The 15,872-nt window shown below is 38.1% G+C and overlaps 1 protein-coding gene across 2 annotated transcripts in view; it reads left to right on the top strand.

Moving 5' to 3' along the window:
- The window catches only part of SEL1L (SEL1L adaptor subunit of SYVN1 ubiquitin ligase), a 55,608-nt gene that overhangs the window by 20,516 nt on the left and 19,220 nt on the right, over positions 1-15,872 (top strand). For both annotated transcript variants that reach the window (XM_073895685.1, XM_025869521.2), the window contains exons 4-11: positions 1,937-2,104; positions 3,696-3,801; positions 4,715-4,877; positions 7,774-7,827; positions 7,918-7,977; positions 9,909-9,990; positions 10,366-10,520; positions 14,058-14,114. In XM_073895685.1, coding sequence (XP_073751786.1) covers positions 1,937-2,104; positions 3,696-3,801; positions 4,715-4,877; positions 7,774-7,827; positions 7,918-7,977; positions 9,909-9,990; positions 10,366-10,520; positions 14,058-14,114 — 845 coding nt within the window. The remainder of the gene's footprint in view (positions 1-1,936; positions 2,105-3,695; positions 3,802-4,714; positions 4,878-7,773; positions 7,828-7,917; positions 7,978-9,908; positions 9,991-10,365; positions 10,521-14,057; positions 14,115-15,872) is intronic.

Genomic DNA, 15,872 nt, shown 5'->3' with positions numbered 1-15,872 from the left:
ACAGCTGGTAAGTAGTAGGGTTTGCATCAGGCATTCTGTCTCCAGAATCTGTACTCTTAATCACTAAGCTCTGATGCCTAATTTCATTCTCCATGTAAAAGCAACCCGTGGAAGTTGACATGTACTCACACTTAACTGTGTATGGTTCTGGGCTCAACAGTGGCTCTCTGGTCTTCTCATGTACTTCTCATTTGGTACTCTTATGTGTACTCTTGGCTTCCAGTCTGTGAACTGGAGAACTTCCTCTTTGACCACAGCTGAAAAGATGTCTAAGACATCTTGTTTTTGGTTTTGTTTGTTAAAACCACTTTGAATGTAGCAGGATCAAAGCTTAACTTGTCTCTACCCTGATCCGTTTCATCCCTACCCAGTAACCTACTCCTCCTTTAGTGTTCTCCTAGTAAGGCAGCCATCCCCTCACTTCCTGAAGCCTTAATACCTGGGAGCCTTCCATGACTCCTCCCCTGTCATCTGCACATCTAGTCGATCAGGAAGTGGTGCCATATCTACTTCCTTAGCATCAGTTGAGTACATCCACTTCTTTCATTCCATTATCCTCTTCAGGCTCCCATTACCTCTCAGTTACACTAATGTCACAACTTGTAAACTGGTTGCCTTGCATCCAGCCTTTTCTCCATTCCATTGTCCACTCTCTGAATAAAAATGTAAGTATGATCATATCATTCCTGTTTAAAACTCTTAAGTGAGTTTCCATTGTTCTCAGGATAAAGTCCAAACTCCTTAATCAGATTTATCAGGACATTCATAGTCTACCTTCTTTGTGCTGCTCTAGCTTTAGCCTCTTGTCCACTTGGGCCCTCACACTGCATGTTCTAACGTATTAAACTTCTTGTATTTTTTTCTAAAGTGCTATCCTGTCTTTCATTTGATTCTTAGCACACATGGTTCCCTCTGTCTAAAGTACTTCTGCCACCCCACCCTGAAGCAATTCATCCACCCTCTACTCCTACACGCCCGTGAAGTTCAGTGGTAAACCTCAGTTCCCAACAGGGGAGGTTTTCCTTTCTGTAACATTGATCACACTTTTGTTTGGTATCTCTCTTCCTTGCGAGGTGCTAAGTTGTATAGAGCCGAGACCTCTGTTCCACCTTGTTTCCAGCACCTGGCATGATTCCCAGCACCTAGAAGATAGTCAGAAAGAGCTTAAGAACAAATTGGAGATACGGTCTCTACTTTTAACAAGCTCAGAGTCTAGTGGGACAGGAGTATGGTAAAGAAAGAACCTCAGCAGATATCATACATGCTCTGATAAAATGCTAAGGTGTACGTGAGTGATGAACTTTACCTGGGGGAGCATTTTCCCTGTATAGCTTTATACTGTTAAAGAAACTGACTTATAACATTCAGATAGAAAAGAGGGGAATTGTGCTGAGCAGTGGAATTGATCTGGTTGCATTTGCCTTATTTTTTGCTCACTAGTTAGCCAGGAGTTTTACGGTAGACTTCTAACATTCTAAGCTTTATCAGATTTTTTTTTTTCAAAGATTTTATTTATTTGACAGAGACACAGCGAGAGAGGGAACACAAGCAGGGGAGTGAGAGAGGGAGAAACAGGCTTCCCATGGAGCAGGGAGCCCGATGCGGGGCTCGATTCCAGGACCCTGGGATCGTGACCTGAGCCGAAGGCAGACGCTTAATGAATGAGCCACCCAGGCACCCCTAAGCTTTATCAGATCTTAAGACCTTCAGAAATTCTAAGGTAGATACAGAGCTGCCATGTACACTAAGCCAGCCATGTTCACTAAGTTGACCTATCCTTAAGTCATCCTAAAGAAAATTGATGCTGACTCTTTCATGTTCCCCATTTCAAATCATGTATTTTTGTCTTCAAATTCTGATCATTAGAATTGACAGTATTAAATCCATGCATACCAAAGGTACTGTTCATGTTTAGAGTTTTTTCTTATCTTTTCAGCTCTGACCGCCATTGAAGGCACAGCACATGGGGAGCCCTGCCACTTCCCTTTTCTGTTCCTGGATAAGGAATATGACGAATGTACATCAGATGGGAGGGAAGATGGTAGATTGTGGTGTGCTACAACCTATGACTACAAGGCAGATGAAAAGTGGGGCTTTTGTGAAAGTAAGTATTGCTCAGTTGGAGGCATGTCCACATTGCTTTATGTCTCAGACAACATTTTTAAGGCCTTTTTCTAGCCATCCTTTCCCCACCTTGGTCAGAAGTGGTCCCCGTCAATGACATAGATATAGTCTTAAAGAATGGACTTAAGAGCAGGAAGCATGCAGTATACTCACTCCCGGGCTATCACTTGGCCAGCTTATCACACTCGTGTTTTATTTAGAGATGATTTTCTGTTGCTCTGCACAGGTTGTTCTGTAAACCCTCAGGCAGGCTGCTAAATTAATTAATGTAAAACGTTTTTTGGCAATAAAAACAGAACATTATGCTGAGGTTAATTAATAGTACTTAGAAGAAAAATAGATAATACCTTTTTAAAATGCTTTGAGTGAAATGTGCTGTGCTAAGGTAATATTTGACAGATACAGTATATTTAACTGCCCTAAATGTTAATGTCAGTATTGCCTCTGAAAGCAAGCTATGTTTTTGGGAAGAACTTTCTAACTGATAAAGAACAAAGAGAACCTTGAACATACCTCTTTTGATACCAGATGACATTTTCAAAATAATGGCTCTGATTGAATATTTAGGCATTCCTTAGAGATAGTCAGATATAGTCCATCTTTGGGTGTGGGCCAGTACAATTAGGTACTCCTGTTTAATACATCAAATTTTGTTTTTATATTACAAGAAGAAGTCACTTCTATTTCTATAAATAACTCCTAATGAAATATTCAAATGTCTCTTGATGAGTTTTAGATTTCTGTTAAAATGGTTTCTAACAGTAGCAAAATAATTTTGGGGAAATCTAATGCTATGATTTTCAGTGTTGTACATTAAGAAAAAACAGAATTTGACTATTAAATCAAAATCTATATTTAATAAAAATCCTTTTTTTCAACTAATTTTTCGTTATGTAATTAGTCACATATTTTCTCCTTGTAAAGACACAGCCTTTCTGGTGAGGCTAAAGTGTCCTTTGACTGCAACAGTATTTTTTCTGACTATTTTTTGTTTTGTTTTGTTTTTAAAGATTTTTTTTTATTTATTTGACAAACATAGCGAGAGGGGGAACACAAGCAGGGGGAGTGGGAGTGGGAGAACCAGGCTTCCCGCTGAGCAAGGAGCCCCATGTGGGGACTCGATCCCAGGACTCTGAGATCATGACCTGAGGCAAAGGCAGATGCTTAACAACTGAGCCACCCAGGCGCCCCTAACTATTGTTTTTTTATTGTTCTCTTGTCCTTCAGTTTTAGGTCACCTTGGCATATAATCATAAGGCTCTACTGAAATTTTAGTTGACTTATATAAAAAGTTTTAGAATTACTAGCAGAAAAGCACTTTCCAAAAACAGGTTGATACAGCTTTCTTTACAAGGAAGTGATTTTAATGAGTTTTACTGTTTTTTAAAAAAGTCTTAACTTTAGTCAGATAAGGCCACACATAAAAGCATGTGTCCTTAAAATCAGACTGGGAAATAGTGACATATCACTGTATTGGTAACTACCCAGAAGAAAGAATATATACTGATGTTTAATAAATAATTGGTTTAAAATTAAAATCGATTTAAAAGCATCTGACGTTTTGTTTTTAGCTGAAGAAGAAGCCACTAAACGGCGGCAAATGCAGGAAGCGGAAATGATGTACCAGACAGGGATGAAAATCCTCAACGGAAGCAACAAGAAAAGCCAGAAAAGAGAGTAGGTAGCACTGCCAGTCCATTCTTCCCCTGACATAGGCCATTATTGAGATAAAAAGCACTAAGTACTTGTTTTTTAAGTGCACTGCCGAAGACGGAGGATTTTTTTAGGCTGTATTATAAGAAAACCTGATATGACCTATAGACATTGGGGCATTACTTCTATCATATTTCAGCTCTTCGGGCTAAAAAGATTATAAATACTCATCACAAGAATGAACAATAAGCAAAATGGAAATAATTAAAATTATAATAGCTTCTAAGAGCCAAGAATAAGTGTACTATTCAGAATTCAAAATGACATAAAAGGAATTGTCAGGTGTTTTTTTGTTTTTGCTTTGTAATTATCTTGCAGACAAACACTAGAATTTAGGAATTTGGAAAGAACATAAAGTTCAGTTGACTGTCTTTTAACATTTTATGTCCCTTAATTTCAGCTGACTTTTGTTATAGTCTGTGCAAAGATTTTAAAAGAAAGTTGCAGTCGTTATAATTGGATTATTTATTAGATACTACATTATTATAATTCTTTCTCATTCTTAGACTGTTCTAAAATATTGGAATAACAGAACTGGTACCTTACATAAAAAGAAAAGTAGCCCAGAATGTTTTCTACATATATAAGTAAAATAATTTAGTGGAAATCAAATATCAGAGGGATTCTGTAGAATAAGAAAATTATTTATTCTGCATTTTAGTAGATTTTGTAAAAGAAAAAAAATTATTTTAAGTTTTTTTTTTATTTAAGTTATCTCTACACCCAAAATGGGGTTCAAACTCACGACCCCGAGATCAAGAGTCACACGCTCTTCGAACTGAGCCAGCCAGGCACCCCAGATTCTGTAAAAATTTTAATGGGAGTTCCAAAATATTGCTAATGTGTTTGTTTTTGTTTTAATTGCTTATGTTTAAAGAGCATATCGGTATCTTCAAAAGGCAGCAGGCATGAATCATACCAAGGCCGTGGAGAGAGTGTCATATGCTCTTTTGTTTGGTGATTACCTGACACAGAATATCCAGGCAGCTAAAGAGATGTTTGAGAAACTGACTGAGGAAGGCTCTCCTAAGGGACAAACTGTAAGTGTACTTTCATTGCAGAATCTCTTGGCACATAGCACTTGTTTATTTTCACAGTAGTTTACTCTTTATGCTCTGCCTTCCCTGAACAAGTAAGGCTGGAAGGTAAAATGGCTTTAAATACTAATCCTGCGGCAGATCGTTTTACCAATCTTCTCGGACAGTCTTCTTCCTCAGGGTGAGAACACTTGCGGTCACCTAGGGCATTTTGCAGCTGCATCTTACCACAATTATACTTGTAGTTTTCCACATTCAATCTGTACAGAATGAAACATAAAGGTAATTATTTTTTTATCTGAAATCACTCCCCATTGCCTTTTTTCCAAAGTTCAGATGCTCCAGCTTTTGTTAATCTTGGTGTTTTTTTAAAAGATATATTTTCTTACAGAAGCAGTACATGTTCATTATAAGAAACTAGAAATACAAACTAAAAAAAAAAAACTAAGAAAACATCATCATATCTGTACCACCTAGACCTGAACATTGGTAACATGTTAATGCATGCACACCCTTCTTGACCTTTCTCTTTGTGTATTTATACATATGAGCTTCTTATCAAAATGAAATGTCACTGTCTACTGTTCCCTTCCTCGCTCTTTCGATAAGTAGCCCTCATCATTCCAGTCCAGTAAATGTAATACCCAGACGGTTTTCATAGGGCGTAGAACCAAAACATTTCCTTTATCCCTGTTTTGTCCAAAGCACTATCCAGTGCAGGACTACACCTTCTATTTGGTCGTTAATGCTAGCAGAGTCCCTGCCTTTCTTTTGTGTCTGTGCCCGAGATAGGGCCAGTTGTTCTGCAAAATGGCCTTCTTAGTTTGTCTGTTTGCTTCTTCCTTTTGTCCTTTATTTGGGGTCTTCATCATCTGTATTTCCCAAAGAGGATATCACAGCTAAAGGCTGATGAACTAAAGTCAAGTATTTTTGTCTCAGACAGCCTTATAGGGGGATGTTCTGCATCCCATATCACATCACACCATTTGATAAATATTCTCTGCTTGATTTCACATGAGTAATAGTAAGATTGACACCTGGATTTAGGAGGCCACCACATTTATTTTTAAGTGCTCTCAGTAATTCAGGTTTATCGGAGGTGTGGGATTTGCTTAAATATAAAATTTCTAGTCACGGTTAGCGGAAGTCTGTTTTTAGACTATTTAAACAATAACAGGAATTGTGACTTTTTTTTTTTAAGATTTTATTTATTTATTTGACAGATAGCGAGAGCAGGAACATGAGCAGGGGGAGTGGGAGAGGGAGAAGCAGGCTCCCTGCCAAGCAAGGAGCCCAATGCGGGGCTCGGTCCCAGGACTCCGGAATCATGACCTGAGCCCAAGACAGACGCTTAACAACTGAGCCACCCAGGTGCCCCATGACCATTGTTTTCTATAGGACTGAATATCTACCCAGTCTGCAACTCTTACAGTTTTGGTTTAATTTATAAACAGGTTATATCTTAATTGTTCCCCCTTTGTTTTCAAAGCTTTTTTCCCCTTATTTGTGTAAGTCAGATTTTATAAATTCACACATACATTCTTTATTCTACAGACACATTTGGCTCTAAGAATGGTTGTACTTCTAAGGCATCTTTCCCCTCTAGTAATGGCACCCCACAATGCCATAGTGCTTTATATGGCATATTGCAAAGCACTCTCTCCATGGTAATTAATTCTAGCTGATGTAACATAGTCCCAGAATCACACTGGCTCAACACTACAAAGAATTATTCCTTGTTCACACCAGGGTCAATGCAGTTCCCCTGCCTATGTCACTCTCTTCCCAATGCTGACTCAGTCAAGGGCCACTTCTGCCACATAGCTGTACCATCTGAAACATGGGGCTTTCGAGCCATCATGAAGGGAGAAGAGAGGGCTGGAGGATTTTCTATAAAGTTTTTTTTTTTTTGAAGATTTTATTTATTTATTTGACAGAGAGAGACACAGCGAGAGAAGGAACACAAGCAGGGGGAGTGGGGGAGGGAGAAGCAGGCTTCCCGCCAAGCAGGGAGCCTGATGCGGGGCTCTGTCCGAGGACCCTGGGATCATCACCTGAGCCCAAGGCAGATGCTTAACGACTGAGCCACCCAGGCGCCCCTTCTGTAAAGTTTTTAATGGCCAGGCCTAAAAATGGCTTGCATCTCTCTTTGCCACATCCTAAACACGTGACCCTACCCAAGTACAAGGGTGGGGAGGGGGCGGGGCAGGGGCAGGGAGTGGCTGGGAAATGTAGAAGAGCTCATGGATTTTGATGAATGCTGGCACATGACACACCTGCCTTTCTGACTTTAGCTTTTACTTTCATGTCTTCAAGGATGGTCCTCAGTGGGCAAAGGTAGAACCTTATCAATGTATTGTTTGCTTGGTTGTAGTTTTTTGTTTTGGGGGTTTTTGTAATGAAAAATTGTGTGTGCTTCAGCATTGTAAAGTGACCTTTCTCTGTTGCCCCTTCAACATGACCCTTGCCGCCCCTTTTTATTGCTAGGATGTTTATCTTGGTAGCCTCTTAACTATTTTCATTGTGTATTCTCCTTTGATAGGTAATGTGTTGATGTGATGATATAGGGGTTTTTTGGTTCTCATAATAGCTGTTGATCAAGATAAAGGAAAAGCCATGCTTGAATGTGTTCAGCTTTGGTTTTGTAATTAATATTTTATTAAGCTGTCTTTAATCTTCAAGCTAAACTTTTTGATTTGTTTAGTTGTATTTCATTGTGTAATTTGTAAAACCTTGAATGCATTTCTGAGGCTCCTTAATTAACCACAGTTATACATACTTGGATTGTTCAAGTCTTTCAAGATCTAAAGATTCTTGCATCTTTTCATTGTTCATAAAACTATGTCTGTGGATAAACTTCCACTAGGGAAGAATTCTTACTTTTACCATTTTATTTCAGGCTCTTGGCTTTCTTTATGCTTCTGGACTTGGTGTTAATTCAAGTCAGGCAAAGGTAATATTATTAAAACTTCATTGTATACTACCATTTGAATTGGGTCAGTGTGTGCCTGTGTTCAGTTAAGCATATTTTGTTCTTTCCCAGGCCCTCGTATATTATACTTTTGGAGCTCTTGGGGGCAACCTAATAGCGCACATGGTTTTGGTAAGTAGGACTTTAGTAACATTGAGGAGCAGAATTTTTGGTTCATGAAGGGTCATAGCTTTTCTAGCTTTCATGAATGAGATGCACTTATATTCATTAAGATCAAATATTCAGTTGAACATTCTTCAAATTCTTGTTAATGGGTACACTTGCATCTAAACATGGATGAAAATTTGCACAGTCCACAATTTTTCTTTAAAATGATGACTTTGGCTGATTGCCCTTGTGATAAATGGCTCTTTTTTATTTTCTGTAAGTTGGAAATGTTTGTCAAAATCATTTCTTCAATTATCACAGATTTTACATTGAAAATTGATTTATGTTTTACATTTAAATTTACACAAATAAGGAGATTGTTACAGGAATCAGCTAGAAAGGCACTTAACCCACACTGATGTTGGAAGGAGAGGTGAAAGGATAAACTTCTGAGGAAACAAGTAACTAAAGTAATTCTTGAGGGATAAATCGCAGTGAATAGAAGTGGAAGGGCATTCAGACAGCAGGAGCAATATATGCAGAAGGACAGTGATGAGGGAATGTGGTGCTTGCAAGAAAATACAGGCTCTTTAGTGTGGCTGGAGAGTAGAATGTCAGGAAATTTATCAGGAATCATGTAAATGGGCTGTATGTCACGCCAAGGAGCTTGGACCTACCTCATCTGTACAGACGTAAACTGCTAAAGTAGTTTAAGCCAGTGAAAAACAAGGATGTTGCTCCGACTTTCTGAAACATTCCTCACTAATTTTGAAGTTTTTTTTCCCATTTGCTTTTTTCATCTATGGTAGGTAACATTTATTCCTCAAACAGTAATTGAAAAGTTCCTTTTAGATGAATTTTCCAGAAATTTAAAGCATATTTTTATATGGCAAAAGTATGTTACATTGGGGAGGGTATGTGCTATGGTGAGCGCTGTGAATTGTGTAAGACTGTTGAATCACAGACCTGTACCTCTGAAACAAATAATACATTCTATGTTAAAAAAAAAAAAAAAGTAGGAAGGGAAAAATGAAGGGGGGGAATCAGAGGGGGCGACGAACCATGAGAGACTGTGGACTCTGAGAAACAAACTGAGGGTTCTAGAGGGGAGGGGGCTCGGGGATGGGTTAGCCTGGTGATGGGTGTTAAAGAGGGCACGTATTGCATGGAGCACTGGGTGTTATATGCAAACAATGAATCATGGAACACTACATCAAAAACTAATGATGTAAGGTATGGTGATTAACATAATAAAATAAAATTAAAAAAAAATTTTTTTTAAAGTATGTTAAATATTTCTGACCAATATCTTTTTTTATTTACCAATCTTAAATAGTGACTACAGAATAAGAACATTAAATATTATACATGTTATTATACAGTAGTGCCCGAAGGATTGTTAAAGATTGTAAAGTTATTTAAGTCTGTGCTGAATGACTCAAGAGAGCTCTTACTTTTTTTTTTTGTTCTATTCTTTATAGTTAGCTATCTTCCTCCTCAGTCTGAAATCATTTTTTGCTCATGTTACTGTGCCTGTTCCTAGTAGTCGCTCATATTCCCTATTTTGCTCATTTGTTGCTTCTTTCCTCATTTGGTAGATCAACCCATTTTTGTTAAAATCAGGTTTAAAATAAGATTAGAATGTGTTCTAAGCAAGAACCTAAGTAATTTTCTCTTACACGTGAGATGTGCACACTTCATCCATAAAGTTCATGGCATCTATTTTGATTTCTTTGGGAACTTCATTATTTCCTAGTTCTTACCTATAGTCTGGTTTTTGGAGTTGCTGAATAAATTACCTCAGAACCTGAAACTCAGGATAAACGAGGTGGAAGTATACTGGGATCAAGGGACTGCAGAAGTACGTTCTGAGAGCGGGTGGCTTCATTCATTCCGGCAAGATTGCCAGTGAAGCGTGTGAACCTGCAGTCTTCTCACTGGAGCTTCTCTCACAGGGTTATCGGTACTGGGCTGGCATCGGAGTCCTCCAGAGTTGCGAATCGGCACTGACTCACTATCGTCTTGTTGCCAATCATGGTATCTATTTTTTTTTGCCTTTCACCTTATCAAAAGAAATAAAAAACAGTATGGAATTAATTTCAAATACATCTGTTTTTGTTGTACTACTTGAAATCATCATGATCGACTCTCTTAAGTGGGATGATCTTTACACTAGTTGACTAAGATCTCCTTTGTGCCTGTGTGTGCGCGCACACGCGTACGTGTACACTTTGGATTCCACTTACTAAATATTTTGTGGAAAACACTGGGTCTGTATAGATTACTATTTTGTAATCTTTAGATTACTGTTAGCATAGTGTCTGTCAGTGTTTGGCAGCTGAAATTCTACTTCCTTCTGTGGAACAATCCTTCTGACCTTCCTCCATGTTATTACTTCATTGCCCTGTTTAGTTGCTAGTGATATCTCGCTGACAGGAGGCTCAGTAGTACAGAGAATACGGCTGCCTGACGAGGTGGAAAATCCAGGAATGAATAGTGGGATGCTGGAAGAAGATTTGATTCAATACTATCAGTTCCTAGCAGAAAAAGGTGATGTACAAGCACAGGTATGTGTTTAACATCTCAGGGCGTGTGTCACTGCATTATAACAGTCGTGGGGCAAACTCTTACCTCCCTAAGAAACGTGTCCATTGCTCTGAGCCATATTAACTACATATTAGAATCACCTGAGTAGCATTATTTTTAAAAGTACCAAGAGTCTCCTACTGTGAAGACATTTCCATTTGAATGCATCAAGGATGTAGCCTAGTCATTGATAGTTGATAGAAGCTGGCCAGGCGATTGCACCATGGTTGGAAACCACTGCTTGAACAGAGCAGTGTCTTGATGATGAAGGCTCTTATTGGAGTCACCAAGGGTGAAAACTGCCCCTTTCTTTCAACAAAAAGTCTCTGGAACATTTGGAATTTCAGATGCCCTTTAGAGCCATTTACTGTTCATGTTTCCTTTGTTCATCTTAGACCATAATTTCCTCAAGGTCAAGGACAGAAGTGACCTTGTTCAATGTAAATTGTATGGTATATCCATCAAAGTACCATGTATAATTTGTTATTTCATGGGTTATTTCATAATCCTGAAATAAAAAAGAGGACTTCAACATCTGCCTTTTTTTCCATGCAGTTTACAGGTCTTTCCTGATTTAGACACATAGAGACATGAATGTTAGATACTTTTTGAGAACAATTGATTTTAAGACTTAACAGAAGGGCATCTTATGTTTAAAAAAAAACAAAACAAAACTGTAGTGAAAGATCCAAATCTTAGCTCATAGAAATTTTAATAAAGTTCTCTTGTCTAATTAAACATCTTTCTTTTATATCAGAGGCCAGTTAAAATTCAAAACTATCTAAAAGCCCCAAAATAGGGAATTATTTAGCTCAATTACAACACTTCCATGTATGGAATTTTATGCAGCCATTAAAAATTATGTAGAATACTACTTACTGTGGAAAGCTGACTTTAGTGTATTCAGTGGAAAACTCAAGCTAAAAAAATCCGTATGTGGTATAGTATATCATTTTGTTCTTTTTGCTACTCGAATTACAACCTTAATACAGAAAAGTACGTAAATCGGAAGCCTACAGCCCCCTGATGGAGCACCAGGTGAGCCTCCTGTGAAGCGTAGCTAGCATCCCAGCAGCGGGCCCCCTGCCCCCAGTGGGTTGCCCTCAGAGCTGACTTCTAACACTATGGATCGGTTTGGCCTGGTTTTGAATTTTACGTTAAAAAAAAAAAAATCATACAGCATTTTTTGGTATCAGCTTCTTTTGCTCAGCATTATGTTTATGAAATCAATCCATGTGTTTTCATGTAGCTGAAATTCATTCATTTACATTGCCCTATAGTATTTCATTGTATAAAAATCCCACCACTTATTTACCCATTTTACTCTTCCCAGATATGGGCGATTGCAAATAATGCTCTGTGCATATTCTCTTGCATGTCTTGTGCATCAGTACTGTCTTAAATTTCTATAACTTTATAAATCTTGATATGTGGTAGAATACATTTCCCTGTTGTCATAGTTTTCATGATATTTAGCTCTAATATTCATTGTGATTTCTTCTGACCCATGTGTAATCTTAGAAGTGTATTGCTTAGTTTTCATATAAATGGGGGATTTATTACTTACCCTTTGTGTTGATTTCTAGTTTAATCCACTGTGGTCAGAATATTCTCTGTATGGGACACCTGGGAGGCACAGTCAGTTAAGCATCTGACTCCTGGTTTTTGCTCAAGATTGTGAGATCAAGCGCTTTGCTGGGCTTCACGCTCATTGCAGCATCCGCTTAAGATTCTCTCTCTCTGGGGTGCCTGGGTGGCTCAGTCGGTTAAGCATCTGCCTTCAGCTCAGGGCATGATCCCAGGGTCCTGGGATTGAGCCCCGTGTGGGCTCCTTGCTCAGCGGGGAGCCTGCATCTAAATAAAAAAATAAGAATATGCTATGTATGATTTCATTTGGGATTTCCTGAGACTCGCTTTATGATCCATTGTTTGAGCAAATTTCGTGTGCTAAAGAGAATATAAATTTTACAGTCTTTGGGTATAGTGTTCTTTATGTGTCAGTTGAGTTATGTTTCTTAATCCTGTTGTTCAAATCTTGTGAATCCTTACTGAATTTGTCTGCTTTTTCTGTGCAGTGCTGAGACAGTATTGTTTAAATTGCCCCCTTGGTGTGCCTGTGTCTCTGTCTTCTTCTATTTCTGTCAATTTTGATTTATGTATTTTAGGCCATGTAGAGTGCATATAGACTTAATACTGTTATCTTTTTGTTAAATTAGCTTGTATATCATGAAATGTCCTCTTTTATCTCCAGAAATGTTTTTTGCTTTAAATTGTACTTTGGTACTAGCCAGCTATGCCACTTTCTTTTGGTTAGTATTTACATGGAATATCTTTTCTATCTTCTGTATTCACCTCTTATGTTTAAGGTATGTCTCTTGGAAGCATCATTGGACTACTTTTTATTTTTTTTATCCATTCTGACAGTCTTTTAATTGAAAGTAATGAATATTTGTGTTTACATTTTCTGTGTTGCTTGCTTGCTTTCATTTTGCTTTTCCATGCTTCTTTATGTCTCTTTTCTTACATTCTCTTGGTTTCAATGTTTTTGCTGTTGTACCTCCTCCCCTCTACTAAGATGATAGCTGGACTTTGTTTTACTACTCTTTTATCAAAGTCTAATATGAATGAGCACTTTTACCATTTCTTGGACAATGCAAACCTTAGAGTACTCTGTATGTGTTTTAATTCTATATATTTTTGGATCCTGCAAGATATTATTCTTGTATACAGTCCATATAATTAGATTTATTCATAAGTTTAACTTTTTTTTTTAAAGATTTTATTTATTTATTTGACAGACAGCGAGAGAGGGAACACAAGCAGGGGGAATGGGAGAGGGAGAAGCAGGCTTCCTGCCTAGCCTGATGCAGGGCTCGATCCCAGAACCCTGGGATCATGACCTGAGCCGAAGGCAGATGCTTAACGACTGAGCCACCCCCTATAAGTTTAACTTTACATTCCTCTTTATTTCTTACTGCCAGGCTTCCCGGGATAATTTTCCTTCCTCCTAAAGAACATCCTTTAAGGGGCTCCTGGGTGGCTCAGTCGTTAAGCATCTGCCTTCAGCTCAAGTCATGATCCCAGAGTCCTGGGATTGAGCCCCACATCAGGCTCCCTGCTTGGCAGGAAGCCTGCTTCTCCCCCTCCCACTCCCCCTGCTGTGTTCCCTCTCTCACTGTGTCTCTCTCTGTCAAATAAATAAATAAAATCTTTAAAAAAAAAAAATCCTTTAGCATTTCCTTCAGAGTGAGTTCATTGGTGACAAATTCAGTTTTGGTTTGCCTGAAATTGCCTTTATTTCATCTTTATTTCAGAAAGATATCTTGTAATTAAAAGGCATTTTCAGTTTTTAAAAAATGTAGGTTTAAGTAGAGTAACATCTTCAGGAGTTAAGACTTAAGTCTTCACTTTTTTGAATTCTGAAGAGAAGCCTTTTTATGACAAATGATTTCTTACTGGTCTAATTTAATGACACCAGATGCTACCATGTACTTTTGCTCATTTTTGTTAATTTTCAGGTTGGTCTGGGACAACTGCATCTGCACGGAGGGCGTGGAGTAGAACAAAATCATCAGGTAACTTTCTTGTTCCCAGGGCTTTGTACTTCACGTTGTAGAAGGAAACAATGCTCTAGATGTATTTCTTATCAATGACAATATCAAGTCCATGTTACTTAGACAATCATCACAAATGATCTTTCAAGAGCCATCTAACCCCTGAGAAAACTGAAGACTAAAAATATGATTATACCTCATAGTTGTGAGAAGGGTTTTTTAAATTCTGAAACCTAGTTCTCAATATTGCCAAAAATACATACACAGTATCTTGGTTTCCTGTGGTTATGTAGTAGAAGTATGTCTTAAAACTCCTGTTAGAAAATATTTCAGGGGTGCCTGGGTGGCTCAGTCGGTTAAGTGTCTGCCTTTGGCTCAGGGCATGATTCCAGGGTCCTGGGATCAAGCCTCGTATCCGGCTCCCTGCTCCATGGGGAGCCTGATTCTCCCTCCCCTCCATGAATAAATAAATAAAATCTCTGAAAAAATTCATAGAACCGAGGAAAAGTCATTGTTGAGTTTGTGAGAAATTAGGAGTATACAAGTATAGCAGTCAGATCTGTACCCAGCTTTTGTGTGCTTTATGCCCTAAATCTTGCTTATCTCTTCCCTTGTATCCATCAATACACCTGCCACTTGTATGAGTCATCTCCTGCTTGCATTTCCTAAGCAGTAGCCTATGTTTGTAAACCACACACCTAATTCTGTGGTTCCCTTGCTTAAAACTCGAGTGGTCCATGATTATCAGTCGCTTAAAAACCAAAACCTTTATTTAACATGATTTCCAGGATTTGTACCAGTCTCTGTTTCCTTTACCAGCTCCTTGCTTTCTGACTCACAGGCACATTTACCTTTTCTCAGGTCTTTGAAAATATGAAGAAACTATCTCAGGATTTCTGGAATGCTAGTCCCTCTGTCTAGAGTGAATATTATCCCACCTCCCTTCTTTACGTAGCTAATTCCTACTCATCCTCCAGAATTCATCTCCAATCTCTTCCCCTAAAATGTTTCTCTAGTCTCCTAACCCCACTCCAGGAATAGGTCATGCACCACAGTTAAAATTTCTGACAATCTGTATTTATGGCCCTTACCCATTGTAAATTTGCTGAATATGTAATTAAGTTTTTTCCTCTGCTAGAACTTAAGTTGCAAAAGACCACAGACTTCGCCAGTTTATTCCCAGCACCTGACAATGCCTAGCACATGAGTTCTTGATAAATGTTTGTCAGACTAATAAAACTGTTATTCTGCCATAACAGTTAAATATTCTAATTAAGGTTATTTCGTTTCCATATCCCATCAACTTTAAGTAGATCATAATAAAATATACTTGTCACTTAAAACTATACCAAATACCCATGGTTTGTTTGGTTTTTTTAATTCAGATGGCATTTTGACTGCTTTCATTGTCTTTAGGTCATTCAAATGTATGTCATTAGGCCAGATGAACTGGCTAATAAAAATGTCAGGTGAGATAACAATTCCAGATGATAAGTTTGCTGCATACCTTTTATACAAGTTTTGGGATATCCTTGGTGTATGCTGCTTACTTGTGAAATACCTACACAACAATAAATTTTTTCACCAGCTTCTCAGAAGGAATAAAAGGAGTTCCCAGTATATAACTGCATTAATTCATCAGTAGTTCATGTGCCTGTTATGTGCCTATTCACTGCTAGGCATTCAGAATACAATGCTAGACAAAATAGCTTTGGTCTTTTTGTCCTTACAGAGCATCAAGTTTAATAGAACTAGAATATTAGGTATTTTTTTAAATAA

Source organism: Callorhinus ursinus, unplaced genomic scaffold, assembly GCF_003265705.2.
Source record: "Callorhinus ursinus isolate GAN/ISIS: 27379988/994484 unplaced genomic scaffold, GSC_fseal_2.0 scaffold8, whole genome shotgun sequence".
NCBI classification, from domain to species: domain Eukaryota; kingdom Metazoa; phylum Chordata; class Mammalia; order Carnivora; family Otariidae; genus Callorhinus; species Callorhinus ursinus.
This window is presented reverse-complemented; position numbering and strand designations above follow the sequence as displayed.